Here is a 16060-nt window from a genome sequence, read left to right as displayed (position 1 = left end):
TCAATTCAATTCAATTGTTTCATTGCTGTATTACACAAGTCCAGCTCAGAGCAATCATCTGGACGGCTTTTCTCTTTAAATGACCTTTAGATGATTAATTAACACTGAATCTAAAAGAGTTTGATAATTACTTAAAATGCCAAGGCTTCTCATCAGCTTCATCTTTTTATAATCTTCAGATCATTCGATGGAGTGAAGACATGCAGCACTAATCTGACAATTAACAGTGGATTTGAAAGCTTGATCAACACAGACATAATCATGACACTGTTTTGCATTACAGTAATGAGTCTGGAAACCTGCTGCCATCAGCTAATCAGCGCCCGGGTCATTCCCTGTTCATTAAATACAGGAAGTCACCAAAATCCTTTCAGGTCTATTATATACACATATTAATGAGTAAAAGAAGTGATGTGTCCGAACGCAGTCCTAATGATGACATCTCATTATAAAAGCTTGCACATGGAGCTGTAATGTCATTCACCAGGGAGCAGGACTCATCGTAGGGGTCAAAGGTCAGAGAAAAACTCTACATTCTAATTGGTTCTCCATGAGTCATCAGTGCAGATACAGTCACACATCAGCAGCAGGTATTATATGAGGAAGACAGCTACACACAGTCTAAAAGTAATGTGGGAAAACATCTGGAAGCGAGACTTTGTGCTGACCTTGACATTGGGTGTGTAGAGGTTCCTAAGGGAAGCCAAAGCAGCTGAAAGACCATCAGTGCTACAGCTGATCCATAAGGCTTGAAGAACACTGGACGACACACCGGTCTTCTTACTCAGACCCTTCAAATGAGCACACATGAATACAGTATTGCCAATGTTACATCATAAATGTCAAAATCATTATTACAGATGTGTATATTTCAGTGGTGTCAAAATAAGCTTGTTAACGCAGGCAATTCATTTTATAACGCGTTTAAAAATAAATATTTAATGCAATTAACGCAGGTGTGGGGTTGGTTTGGCCACCCAACTCAAAACTGCAAAAGAATTACATTTATTTAGAAGTGTAATGTCTTTACAAGCTCATCAAACGGGAGACTTTTCAGATGCACGACTTCAATTTCAATTGCTTTATTAAAGCGCTGTATCATATTCAAACCCAAGTGAAACTATGAGAATGCAATGTCATAGTTATGTTGTCAGTTAAGTCATGAAGTTACCAAAAAAGCAGATTACAGTTGCCTTAAAACTGTGCATGTAATAGGGCTGGGATAAACGATTATTTTTTAAACGATTAATCTAGCGATTATTTTTTTGATGCATCGATTAATCTAACCATTATTTTTTTCCGACCGATTCGATTTCGATTATCTCTCCATTAATTGACTACTAACAATTTATACATGTTGATTTACATATCTGAATGAAAAAAACATGAATTCCTTAACATTGCAATATATGTTTATTGCTCTTAAATTACAAAATAAAAGACTGACTAAGAATGCATTACTTTGCACTTGTATAGAGATAGCATTCAATAAAACCTTGAAAACACATAGCTTACTGAAACAAGCTTACCGAACACAAAGGGCCTAGCTTACTGAAAAAAAGTTCTTCTTTCAGATGAAAATAACAACAACTTGATGTCTAGCATTCAATAAAAAAAATGTCACCCGAAATACTTGTTTAGAACAATTGAAAGAATACAGTAATCATTGTAAACTGTGGGCTTTAAGCGAATACAGAGAGTGCTTTTCCAATATATATATATATATATATTAACAGTGGGAGCCAGCAGCCTGTCATGGAGAAAAAAAAAAATCTCTGAATGCTCCACGTGAAACTTTGGCGTTCCGCCCTTTTTCTATCGTGTCTAATGATTTTGGTTAATATGCACGAGGGAGAGAGAGAGAGAGAGAGAGAGAGAAAGAGAGAAAGAGAGAGAGAGAGAGAGAAAGAGAGAGAGCAAGAAGCGCTCGTGTTGTTTGAAGACTGTGAGTGCGTGAGCGCATGTGAAACCTTGGTGTTTCGCTCTTTTTCTATCGTGTTTAATTATTTTGATTAATCTGCACAAGGGAGAGAGAGAGCAAGAAGCGCTCGTGTTGTTTGAAGACTGTGAGTGCGCGTGCAGCCGGGGCTCTCTCTCGTACGCGCCCTGTTAGGCATCACTCACCGATCAAATAAGGCTTTGACAGCCGCCAAAAAAAAGATCAATGCAGAAAAACACCTGGATTGGTTATATAACGTTGGACAGAATGTTGATCCGGCCATCGCGTATATTCAGCGCACATAAGGTAAACGTTTTGCAAACGTTTTTTAGAGAAATAAAAACAGGTCGACGAATCGATGCGCATATTTTGCGTCAACGTATATTTTGACGTTGTCCCAGCCCTAGCATGTAAGTATTAATTATTTATTAGTCTCATTTAAAGCAGGATCAGATTTGCATCAAGTTCAGCAGTGGCAGCTCTTAAAGTAACAGCAGCTGATGTCTGTTAATCAAAGAACAGAATTAAAAAAAGAAAAATTAATAACTTCTGTAGTTTTAAGCTTGGTATTTACTTAATTTGGAATTTAGTGCTTGATAACCATTAAATTAGGCTATTTTTTTCTTGCTGAAGGGCAATGTGACATTTATGATAATGGGTTTGTGGAGGTCTTAAGTTCACTTAAATTAGAAGCTATTTTACATGCATGTAATGTTAAATTGATAGAAATAGCATTCATAGAGACATCGGTAGTATTGGTATGAGTGATACTTCCTTTCATTCATAAAAAAAAGATGGCTTTATGATGATGATATGATATTGATGATTGAATGTGAAATTATTGCAATATAAAAGTATAATTAAAAACTTAAATGTTAGGTGGGATTAATCACAATTAATTAATTAATTAATGTTTGTAATATAATTTAAATACATATATGTATATAGACAAATAAATGCATGCATGCATAAAACTGCTCCACACAAACTCCATCTTTGCGATTGCTGTAAGTTCATTTATAATGTGCATTTAAAAATGCAACAGGACATGCCTAGATAAAATCTCTTTGATTTAATAACTGAAAACAAAAAATAAGGCAGCCAATAACTTTTTAACAGATGGATAGATGGATGCATCAGGTACCTTGAAGATGTGTGCTTTCAGGATGTGGTGTCCCAACTCCATAGTCTGCTGTCTGTTTAACTTCCCCTCCTGCCTCGACAACATGAAGGCCATCAGTGCATGTCCACTCCTGCAGAGAAACATGTGCATTTATGAAGGAAGAAGATGAGAAGCACAATGATTGCCAGATCCAGCTGTTAAAACCCTCAATTAGATTATACATAAAAAAAAAAAAGGAAAATATCACTTTTTATTTCCTGGCTTATGTGGATGCCACTGGCCGAATTAAACATGCAGTGAAAATAAGTGTGTGGTTCACTTTCCATGTCAATTTCTGCCTTTATAAATTCAGATTTGTTCCACACTTTTAACGAAGAATCAATTGCATGTAATTAAAGGTAAAATCTTCCAATCTCTGAGATGAAACGAGCTTCTCGTGAGGTAAATCTCTGACTAAAAGCTCTCTGTAATGCAGTATTTGATGCAAGGCTGTGAAAGAGTCCAGAGTTTGGTCTGTCTGTAACAGCGCCCCTGTAAAACACAGAAGGGTGGAATAGGCTCTCCCTGGTGTTAATTAAGCGAGCTTCATTAAAAGGCCACGCATGAATGCAGCTGGCTTTGATCAGTGCTGCATCTCCTCTACATTAAACTCATTCTGTCGCCTTTCTTTTCTCTCTCTCAGCAGCCGAATAACAAGGCAGGGAACCTTTTACAAGTCCCTCTTTTTCAGAGCCAACTTTTCTAGTCTGAACCGGGAGAGGGTTCAGGGAGGAGAGTCGATGGACCAATCAGAGCGCTCGGACACACCGCAATGAGAGCAGGAGAGAAACAGAAGTACAGATAAACTGTATCATTTATTCATTAATTTATGCATTACATAATATAATAATAAATTAATTTATAATATTCATTATAAATTGTATAATATATCCTATTATAATAAATATTATACACAAACGTATACATAGAGCAAACATAAATAAGGATTTTGGAATGGGAGGACAATGTATGACAGAGGTGAGCTGGCTTAAGGTTGTGAAGGCACAAATTGGAAATTGCAACCAACACTATGAAATAGCCATGGGAAGAGAGGGCTGCGGTACCATGAAATAAAATGGAGAGGACTGATTGATCTCATCATTGGAGGGACACTCTTTCCTCACAGAGAGATTCAGAAGATGACCTGTTACTCTCCTAATGGAACAACAAGATGTTAACACCAGGTGGAAACATGTCAAAGCAGTGTATCTCCAGACCTGCAAAGCATGCTGGGGTTTCAAAGGAAGAAAATAATGGATCCCAACAGACGCCTTGCAGGCCATCAATACCAGGAGAAAACTGAAGAAGATGCTCAATCAGAGAGACTGAAAGAGAGATATCAGCTGAACTACGACACGTAAACAGTGAAGTGATGAGACTGGTCGGATAAAAGAAGAAGCAGGAGAGAACAAGAAAAAGTATATAAAATAACCAAGGTGATCTGTGGCAAATATTGTGGAATTAGAGAGACACCAATCAAAGACAAAAATGGAAGGAAGAAATTATGGAAACCATAATGTCCCCTTAAAAACAGGACAGGACTACATGAATGCAGAACTGTTCAAGGCAGATCCAGAGCTTGCATCCAAGATGCTTCTCCCACTCTTTACAGATACATGGAAAGAAAAAGAGATACCAACAGACTGGTCCAGAAGTCATCATTGAGAAGATCACCAAGAAAGGGGCACTTAGCAATAAGTGACGTGGAATAACGCTTATGTCCATACCATGTAAGATAGGGGTGTAACGATACGCGTATTCGTATTGAACCGTTCGGTACGACGCTTTCGGTTCGGTACGCGGTACGCATTATGTATACCGAACGGTTCGTTGGACTAATTAATTATATTTGGAAAAAAAAAAAAAAAAGAGAGAGAGAGATAGAAATATAATGATATGCGTTCAACAAGGTAGCCCAATAACCCAAACAACGTAACAGGCAACGCCCCTGACACTCCCGAAGAAGGAAAAAACACCATCTTATATGTTTATGTTAGGCTACTCAGCAGGCGCTCGCTCACTCAGTACACGCTGAAGGCTCGTTGCAAAATAGCCAATGCGTTTAACAGACTAGAAATGAGAAGATCCCCCAATAACCAACAGGTCTGGTGTTTGGGTGCACTTTGGATTCCCTTTAAGCTATAATGGTGATGGCAAGAGAGTGGTGGATAAAAAAACAACGGTATGTCGTTCTCCTCCTTTCCAAAGCGCTCGGGCTCGCTCATGAGGCGTCTGTCTTTGCTAAGCAACAATGACGTGCTCTCTCCATGAGACGCGGAAATTTCAGCGAAGGATAAATGGATTTGCAGCTCTAAAAATCGCTTGCAGTAGCTCTGCTACTAAATTTATTTCAAAATTGCAATCCATATACAACTACGATCAGCTGTTCCTTCATTTTGGCTGAGCTCTCAACCTTGTTACGGGAAAGGATGAAGCTGATTGGTTGGTTCTTGTCACATGACCCGCGGTGCGCTTGCGGCATTCTGAAAAGTTGAGATGTTTTTACATTTTGCTGTATCTAAAACGTATCGAACCGAACCGAACCGAACCGTGACATCAGTGTATCGTATCGAACCGAACCGTGAATTTTGTGAACCGTTACACCCCTAATGTAAGATCCTAACAAAAATCAGTTGGCCAACATCTTCGAAAAGAACAGGCAGTTTCCGGAGAAGAAGAGACTGTACAGATCACCGAATCATCATTGAACAGTGCACAGAATGGCAGAGGCTACTATACATCAGCTTACTAGATTTTGAGAAAGCTTTTGACAGCCGCCACAGAGACAGCCTTTGGCGCATACTACGCTCACGTGGAATACAACAGGACATCGTCCTTCTCATCAAAAGCTTCTACAACAGCTTTACTTGTAAGATGGGAAATAGCGACCATCGTTTTCGTGTCAAGACTGGAGTGAGGCACGGCGGTGTGATGTGGGCATTCATTTTTAACATTGCCATTGACTGGGTGATGCAGAGAACTACAGAAAACCAGTCAAGACCTGTGAGGTGGATCTGGGTTTGATCTCCAACACACACCAGCACATTCAGGAGAAGACAAACCATATTAATACATGTGCTGAGCAGATCTGAGGTTCTGAGGTTCAGATCTGAGGTTCAATCCGAGGTGATGCATATAGAAAGCTGAATAGTGTCTGGAGGTCCCAGCAGTGTCACATAAAGACTAAACTGAAGGTGTACCAGAGCTGTGTGCTTCCACCATGTTATATGGTTCAGACTGCTGGAGGATGACAGACATCGACCTGAAAGAGATCTCCGTTTTACACACAAATAACTTTAGGAGAATCATTCTGAATTTTCTGTCCAAACATCATCTCTAATAAGCAACTGCTTGCTCGTTGTAAACAGGGCAGAACTGGAACCATCATCATGAGAAGAAGATGGAGGTGGATTGGTCACTAAGGAGAGATCTGAAATATATTACCCGCACAGCCCTTTTCTGGACACCAGAGGGCAAACGTGAGAGAGGCAGACCAAAGAAGACAGCACCGGAACATGAACTAAAGAACCTGAACCACACTTGGGGCACCATCCAGCAGCCGGCCCAAAACAGACAGGGGTGGAAGACTTTTGATGCTGCACCTCATGCCAAGGGCAAAATGAGTACTTTTATAGATAAAGATAAATTATAACAGCATAATTTATGCATTATTTATATACACACACACAAATTAGAAATAAGTAAATAATAAGTATAATGTCAAATTAAGTATATACTGTGTGTGTGTATATATATATATATATATATATATATACACACACACACACACACACAGTATATATATTTGTGCTGTCAAATGATTAATTGCAATTAATCACATCCAAAATAAAAGTTGTTGTATACATATTATGTGTGTGTATTGTGTATATTTAATGTAATGTATATAAATACACACATGCATATACATATTTTATAAAAATAGGTTACATTTATATATTAAATATATTTATATATGATATAATTTATATTAGTATAAATATTCAAAAATATATGCAGTATGTGTGTGTCTTTAAACATACATAATAAATATACACAGTACACACACATATATTATGTGAACAGAATTGTTTGACAGCACTAATACATTTTTATATATATATATATATATATATATATATATATATACACACACACACACACACACACACACACACACACACATGCATACACATACATGCATATAATATGCAAATTTGAAGATAATGATAACCAATACAAAATAATAATGATAACTATAATGCAAAAGTACAAATAAAATCATGCAAAAATCCCTTTATTAGATTTTTTTGGCTTTGTTAGATTCACCTTCTTCTGTCTGTTATCAGAGATGGACTGGTGATATATTTCAAAGTAATTAAATGAGAGGACACTGGATGTTCTTAAATCAGCCCTGGCTTTCATCATCTCCTCAAGCAGATCATGAGATTTCATTAGTCGACTGTGAAGACAGATCTGGCATCTCACACACACACACGCACGAGCACGATCTGTCTGTGTATTATTTTATTTTATTTCTCTTATTTTAATGAAGCCAGTATATTCAACTGTGTGTCTGGAGCTGAACAGAGATAAAAGAGAACAACATACTCATATAACAGTCGAACATATGAATCAAATGAAAATGGGTTTTTGTGATTTTTCAGCTTTTTAGGGGTGGACTTGTTCTTGGACTTACCTACAGATGCAGATTTGAACACAGTAACAGAGTCCAGCTACTGGCTCTTCATTAAACTACAGTGTCATTAGAGCTGGCCAACTGAATATTCACAATGTATTTGCAATGAATTTGCAGACAATGTAACTTTAAGCAGCATCGTAAAGATTGCAAGGATTTTACGATGCTTTTTATCTGGTCATTAAGTCTAAAGACTGTGTCATTATACTTATGGGTATGAGAGTATAAAGACAGAGACGTTTCAATAGAGGATTTCAATTAACCCTCAGTAACAAAAACAGCTTTAGAACAAAAACAGTTTGATTCATTTAAGAGAATCTGGTCAAACTGATTTAATCACTTAAAAACTAGAGTCAGCAATCATTTAAGCATATACCAGATTCATCTATGTGGCTACAATCACTTGAAACGATGAATTTGTGGTTGTGTGACATACTTAAATTCATAATTACATAATATAATGTAATGGGTAATATAGACACTTTCTCGAGTGAAGTGGGAGAGGACGCAGGCGTTTGTTTGTTCGCCGCTTCTCCACCTCTGCCCTAGTATTTATTTGTTTTATTTGCTTTATTTTAAAAAAACTTGTTTTATTAGTTTTAAAATCGCAGTTTTAAAATTATTTTGCGAGTATATCACTTAGCTTAGCGAAGCTACAACTGCTAAGATTGTTACGGTGCTTGGCTGACTGGTCAACATTTGGATGGATTTATGTCTGATTTGGCTGTGGATTGTATCACCTTGTCTGCTGACCAAACTGTGACAACGAGCATCGGCTGAATGATCACTGTTAAATGTTGGGCAAATTCTAATGGCGTCCAGCATTATCGTCAAATATTCCATCTCGCAGCTGCTGAGTTACAACCAGTGGTTACCTCCACCCTGCATTCCTGTCATAAAACAGCTCGGACTTCTCCGTCGACCCCGGTATGTCCATAGAAGTTCCCGCAATAAGTTTGTTTACGTCAGTCCAATCATTACAAAGGTAGTTAATCTTTCATTACAAACTGGTCATGTTCCACCCTCTCTTAAAGCAGCTGTTATCCGCCCGGTCTTGAAGAAGCCCTCATTAGACCCAGAGGAGCTTGCAAGCTACAGACCTATCTCAAACCTGACTTTTTTGTCAAAGGTCCTGGAAAAAACAGTTGCTTCCCAACTTCAGAACCATCTTAGACGTAATAATCTGTTTGAGAAGTTCCAGTCAGGCTTTCGCTCAGCCCACAGCACGGAAACAGCACTGCTCAGGGTGACAAATGACCTACTGATGACAGCTGATGCAGGATCGCCATCACTGCTTATTCTGTTGGATTTGTCTGCGGCCTTCGACACAGTGGACCATACTATTCTCCTGGATCGACTCCATCATACAGTTGGACTCTCGGGGACTGCACTGCAGTGGTTCCAGTCCTACCTGTCTGGCAGAACTGAATGTGTTATGTTGGGAGGATGTAAGTCCAGGCTGTCCACCGTTACATGTGGTGTTCCGCAGGGGTCAGTTCTTGGTCCCATCCTTTTTACCATCTATATGTTACCTCTCGGGCACGTCATCAGCAGACATGGGCTGTCCTTCCATTGCTATGCTGATGACACGCAGCTTTATATCAAAACTGTCCCTAACCCCTCAGAAGCCATCTCTCACCTCACCGCATGCCTTGAGGAGATAAAGGCATGGATGAATGGAAATTTTTTACAGTTAAATAGTAGTAAAACTGAGGGACTCCTTGTTGGTACCCCCCATCAGATTCGTTCTTTTCCTATATCTCAGTTCCTCTTTGATGGCAAGATTATTACTCTCTCCTCAGTCACAAATTTGGGGGTTCAGCTTGATGCACAGTTGACCTACAGCGGCCACATAAAACATCTGTGTAAGACATCATTTTATCAGCTACGAAAAATTTCCAAACTCCGCCCCCTGTTAACTCTTCCAGATGCAGAGAAACTTGTCCATGCCTTTATCTCCTCAAGGCTGGACTACTGTAATGGACTTTTTGTTGGGATTCCTGCTAAGGACATACAAAAGTTGCAGTACATCCAAAACAGCGCAGCTAGAATCCTAATGAAAGTAAGGAAATTTGAACATATCACCCCCATTCTGAAATCACTCCATTGGCTCCCTGTTTCTACCCGGATTGAATACAAAATCATTTTGTTAACTCACAAATGTTTTTTCGGCCAGGCACCATCATATCTCAAAGATTTGATCAATTTGCAACTTTCAAATCGTACCCTCAGATCATCAGGAAGCATGCTTCTTCAAGTTCCTTTCACCAAGCTTTGTACTATGGGGGGTCGAGCTTTTTGCTCTGCAGCCCCACAGCTTTGGAACCATCTTCCTGTCCAGTTGCGAGTCACACAGAGACTGGACACTTTTAAAGCAAACCTAAAGACTTTTTTATTTAGGAAAGCATATAATTGCTGAGCTGTCATGTTTTAGTAATCTGTGATGTTTTGATCTTGTTATTTTATTGTAGCACTTTGAGATTCCCCCAATGAAAAGTGCATTATAAATAAAATCTATTATTATTATTATTATTATATATAGCAAAAAAACCCCATCATTTTTTATTATCATAAAAAAGATGGTTTATCAAGAAATGTATTACTTAATTATATTATTTATAATGTACTCGAATAATTTTAAAATGTAAGCTTTTTTTATATTTGATTAAAAGATAACTGATAGTTTCTCAAAAATGTATGATAATTATATTATTTATAATGTATTAAAATGCTTTTTTAACATTTAAAATAATAATCTATAATATATTCAGGCTGGAAATATTATATATAGTCCATATTATATATTTATGCATTTAGCATACATATTTACATTTTCAGCCTTTTGAACATAAGAAATTATTATTAAAATATCTTTTTGAAATGATTAACTGATATTTCTTTTTTATGAGAGATTTAAAATGATTATAATTTCATGACATTGATATGTGATTTTTTTAAAAACATATTACTTTAGAATAAATTTGAATAATTTATGTTAAATTATAAAAATATTAAAACTTAAACGAAACATCCAAATATATGAAACAAACATATTAAACCAATATAATGATAAAAAAAAGATTATTTATTAGATTTATTAGTTTATATTATTCATATAAAACGTCAACACTACTGTACCTAACTATACTGTAGAAGCTGAAACTCTCCGAGACATCTGTTGAGACTCAACACTGAAGCTCACCTGGGCTCACACAGGAAGTCAGAGCTCTCTCCATCCGCTCTCCACACCAGCCACTCTCTGAAGGACGGGTGGCAGAACATCCGCGTCTTATCCCTGCGTTTGATGAGGAAAGACGAGAGCGTCTCCATCCTCTGCTGGAAGTCGTCCCACAGCAGCTCTCCTCGCTCGCTGCCCGCGTTCAGTGCCTGAAACAGCTGCTCGTCCGTCATGGGGTGAAGCGACGCCAGCGCCACGTTGAGAACGGGAACGGCGCGCTCGAACGCAGAGTTGCTCATGAACTTCATGTTGCACTGCAGCAGATAGAGCTCCGACAGAGACACGGGCACCACCTTGTAGCCGGCGCTCTTGATGACCAGATGACCCTTCTCAAAGAGGTCAAGGGTCAGTTTGAGGTACAGGTACGAGCCCTGGCTGCGGGAGATGAGGTGGGAGCTGACTTTGCCCACGATGACGGGGTCTGCTTTGCCGTTGAGGGAGATGTTGTTGAGGATGTTCTGGCTGGTGTTGATGCGGTGCTGGATGTAGGCGTTCAGGTCCGTCCCCATCTCCTTGTTGTCTGGGAACTCATCCAGACTGATCTTAGAGAAGGGCAGCAGACAGGTGATCTCCTGAAAAGACGAGATGCAGATGTCATGATATGCACCCAAAACCTTTCCCAGAGGAGGACAATGTTGATTTTCTGCAGATGAAGTTTTGAATACAGTTCAGTTTATTGTTCTCCCATGAAAACTGAAATTATTTTTAAGTAGGTATTAAAATCTAAGTAGGTTACACTTTATTTTAACACGTGCACATGTGCTCTTGATCGACTGAAACATGGTTTCTCCAGACATCATGTCACTGACAAATACTTGCTTTTTCTTTACAATCACACACACAAACAATTATTAAGGTCCACAAGATCAACTGGATGTCTGGTCACACACACACACACACACCTCTCTACAAATCAATAATCCTGTTATATTGCAGCAATAACACAGCACGCAGAGATGAGAGCGAGAGAGAAACACAATGAATTTTACATCACGCAGGAGCCTCATATCAAGCCACAACACACTTCCTGTGAGACGCTCCTGATACCTGAAGAGACTGTCATCATCACACACAAACCAACAGAAGAAATCACACACACCTGATTATTAGATCAAATGATCAAGGCATGTTTCCCACACATGCACATTCATATGCACCAATATTCACCTACATATATTTTTACCGTATATATTTTTAACCCACTGTATCACGATGCTGAAAAATCCACTACATGCCTTCTGTCGACTGATAGACAGTTTACATTTTTTTTTAGCAAGTAAAAGCTTTTTGGTGTACTTCACGCATATTTTCACTGTGAAATCTTTACTGAACTTTATAAATGCAAGAATAACTTTTATATTATTAGAAATATTTCAAGATGTTCATCAGACCTTTTAAGAAACACTTATTTATTATCTTTCAATCCTCGTTTGATTGCATTGCATTATATGTTCTGACCACTGAAATATCATCTTACTAAGACGTATTATTGGATATACAGAGTGATGACTGATAGATTTTATGCAAGTATCTGCTGTACATCAGAATTTCCATCTTATCTTCTGGCCATAAAATCCTGGTTTACCAAATATTTAATTAAAAAAAAAATCGCCTTTTTTATACATATATTTTGGCTAATGGTTCACTAAACTGTACCTTTAAAAAAAAAATGTAACGATTTTTTTCCAGACTATTATTTAATATATCAGGTTTTACAGTGCAGTGTTAGTACATCAAATGCATGCAATTGAATCAGAGTTCTGAATCGATTCAGTCAAACTCATTAGGGTGAGTCTAATGCACATTTTTAGTCATTAATATAAAAGTGTTTTCAGAGAGAAAGGCTCTGATTTTAACTTCAGCAGAAAAACTTTGGTGTTCAAACTGTCTTTTTCAATGTGGAATTGCATAAATCACTCAAATATTCAATATCAAGTCTTAAGTATATATTTTACATAATTAACATATATTAAAGTGTTTGAATGACATATACTACAACATTATTAAAGTCTCTCCCGCTCACTAAGACTGCATTTATATGATACAAAATATAGTAAAAACTGGAATATTGTGAAAAATTATTAGATTTTAAAATGTTTTCTATTTGAAATGTTATTTCTGTGATGCACAGCTGTATTTTCAGCATCATTCCTCCAGTCTTCAGTGTCACATGATCTTCAGAAATCATTCTGATATGATGATTTACTGCTCAAGAAACATTTCTGAAAACAGTTGTGCTGCTTTGATATTTTTGTAGAAACTGTGTGCATCCTTACTGAATAAAAGTATTCATTTCTTTCAAAACAAATAAATACCTACTGACCCAAACCTTTGAAAGTAATGTATGTAAATATTATTTATAAGTATTGTACTTCAATTAATAATGAATATAGTAATTAATTATGAATCTTCCTTGGGTTCATTTGATGAAAATAACATATGCATTGACTACTTTTACTACAGCAGTTTTTACTGTATTTTACTGCATAAACATGTTATATTACTAGTCTACAGTGGCATACTGGATATATAAAAAATGAAATATTTCAGAGAAAATACAGAAATCTCAAGATATACAACAAATACTTTCAAAAGGCTGAAAACCATTGCAAAGTCCTATTGAGTGCCAGACTAGCTCTCCTCTCTTATAGTGACAGCTAAAGCAGAACGCATTAGAAGGCTTTCATAAGTACACACACACACACACACACACACACACACACTCTCTCCAATCTGTCGTCTGACACATATCAAACACTAGATGATTCTGCTCTGCTAGTCGAGCACTACCTTTCAAACTGTCAAGACGCAGCCAACACGAACACTGTCTCTCTCTCTCTCTCTCTCTCTCTCGAATGCACTCCCTTTTCCTTCTCACCTCCTCCTGTCTGGATTACTGTCTAGCTTACTGTCTAGCTGTCCTACCATCTCACTTAAAGGGTGAATGTTCCTTATTAGAGCTACAAGACTCTCCTGCCAAAAGTAACACGATGAGGTGGAGAGAATCTGAGATGGGGAACGTAACACCCAACCTGATCTGAGCAGATGAGAAAAATATTCTGGCAAACCAAATCAAAGGCATGTGAAAGCACACACCTGTGGTTGATCCACAACTGTTTTTGTGTTTTGTGATGGTTGTTCATGAGTCCCTGGTTTGTTCTGAACAGTTAAACTGAGAACTGTTCTTCAGTGAACCACACACAGTATTAACAAACAAGGGTTCACAAACTTTTGAATGGGGTTATTGGAATAATTTCAGCTGTCTTGTGGACTTTATGTAAACATCTTTTATGTAAAATATCTCAGGACAGTACTAAATAAAAATAACATGCATTTCGTATGATCTCTCTTATTTTGTATGATAAAATGATTCACATTTTCACAGATTCTGCAAAAGGCTCCCAAACGTTCGCATGTCACTGTATCCTGCATGAACATATTCTACATCCCTAATCCTACAAACACATAAAACTAAACAGCAGATTAGAAGTTTATTGAGGCAAAATTCATAGTTAATGGTTTGTTAATAGTGAGAACTGGACCTTAATATAAAGCGTGTCCAACTATTTTCGATATCATTTTTATTTATTTTGATTTTGGGTGAAAAAGAAAGAAAAAAAACCCTTGAAATTCAGCTTCATGCCTCAGCAGCCAGTGATTCACTGTGCAAAACACAAACCATATCTATCCAAACTGCCATCAAAACCTGTCGAATCTGTCATATTTTCCCATTTAGTGTCGTTTTGTTTATGGTTTTGAGGATGAGGATGTCACTCAATTTGTCCATCTGTTAAACAGGACTATATTCTCTTTCCTAGTTAAGTCATTTACGTCGTTGTTCATTTATTTATATGATCAGTTGCATTTCATTATTTGCACTGATTTTCATTGATTTTCCCAGTTCAGTACAGATCTGCCACCCATTCCAGCAGCTTTAGATACAGTATATATTCACGTCTCACCAGAAGGCTTGTTCTCACAGTGACGATCAGTTTGAGCCAGTTGGGGAACTTGGAGATGATCTTGGTGATGAAGGAGGCGACAGTGTCACCATAGTCCGGTTTGTGAAACTCGGCCTCGTTCAACCCGTCAATCAAGATGATGCAATCTTCCTCTGCAATCTTCCTCTCTGAAAAACAACATAAAAAGTGCATGCATTACATACATTACATATACAAAACATTAACTAAATACAGTACATGCATTATACAAAACATTAATTAAATACATTAATGCCAAATTGCAAAGTGTTATAAAGCTAAAGATGAGCTTTTATTGGATATGTATATAAATATTGCATAATAAATCTCATTTTCTGGTAATATACTGGGTAATGTCAGCTCATGTTAATTATCTAACCTAAGTGTTACCATAATAATAAAAATAATAGGAAAAAAAACATTCAGTCAGCAGTTGATTAGTCTTGCTGTAGCGGTTCATGGCTTACGGTCAACAAGAGAGTCATTTTGTGCATTAATTAAAATAAAAAATGTCACAGGTATGTGTTTTTCTGCAGCTTCAAAAGCAGCTCGTCCAGTTGGAGTCAGAAATATCCATTAATAAATGGTAAAATACCAAGAAAGAGGCTCAGAGAGAGCAGAGAGCTTCTGCACTAATGAGTCTCCGGTGTATGAGCGAAATCTCTGACGCTACTTTACATCTGAATCTTGAGTCCGACTCGAGATGAGAACAACGGCTTGTTCTTTTCTTTGAGTTATTGTGGTTTTTATATTTATTCTGCCACTGCTAAAACATGAGGAAGTTTTCCATGCACTTAAGCAAGCAACTTCTTCAAATGAATCCATACGATATGAATCACTCTGCAACAGAATGAAAGTGAGACGTAATGACGAGCACGGATCAAGTCCACTTCACAATTAAAGTCTTCAGATGTGACGTGTCTTTGTCACCCTCCAGATCCGTCAGGAGTCACTTTAATAATTCATTACACATGAGATCTGAGTGACTTCCCAGAGCCGAGCCATCGCAGCGGAATAACACAGAGACGGAGAAATAGTTGTTCAG

The 16060-nt window shown here is 37.6% G+C and overlaps 1 protein-coding gene across 4 annotated transcripts in view; it reads right to left on the bottom strand.

Moving 5' to 3' along the window:
* The window catches only part of tanc1b (tetratricopeptide repeat, ankyrin repeat and coiled-coil containing 1b), a 160189-nt gene that overhangs the window by 22287 nt on the left and 121842 nt on the right, over positions 1–16060 (bottom strand). For all 4 annotated transcript variants that reach the window (XM_026271137.1, XM_026271139.1, XM_026271138.1 and 1 more), the window contains 4 exons: positions 14998–15164; positions 11000–11607; positions 3084–3192; positions 669–791 (listed from right to left, as the gene is read on the bottom strand). In XM_026271137.1, the coding sequence (XP_026126922.1) occupies positions 669–791; positions 3084–3192; positions 11000–11607; positions 14998–15164 (1007 nt within the window). The remainder of the gene's footprint in view (positions 1–668; positions 792–3083; positions 3193–10999; positions 11608–14997; positions 15165–16060) is intronic.

This window comes from Carassius auratus, chromosome 9, assembly GCF_003368295.1.
Source record: "Carassius auratus strain Wakin chromosome 9, ASM336829v1, whole genome shotgun sequence".
NCBI classification, from domain to species: Eukaryota; Metazoa; Chordata; class Actinopteri; order Cypriniformes; family Cyprinidae; genus Carassius; species Carassius auratus.
The sequence above is the reverse complement of the archived record's forward strand: the minus strand, read 5'-3'. Positions and strand labels throughout refer to the sequence as shown.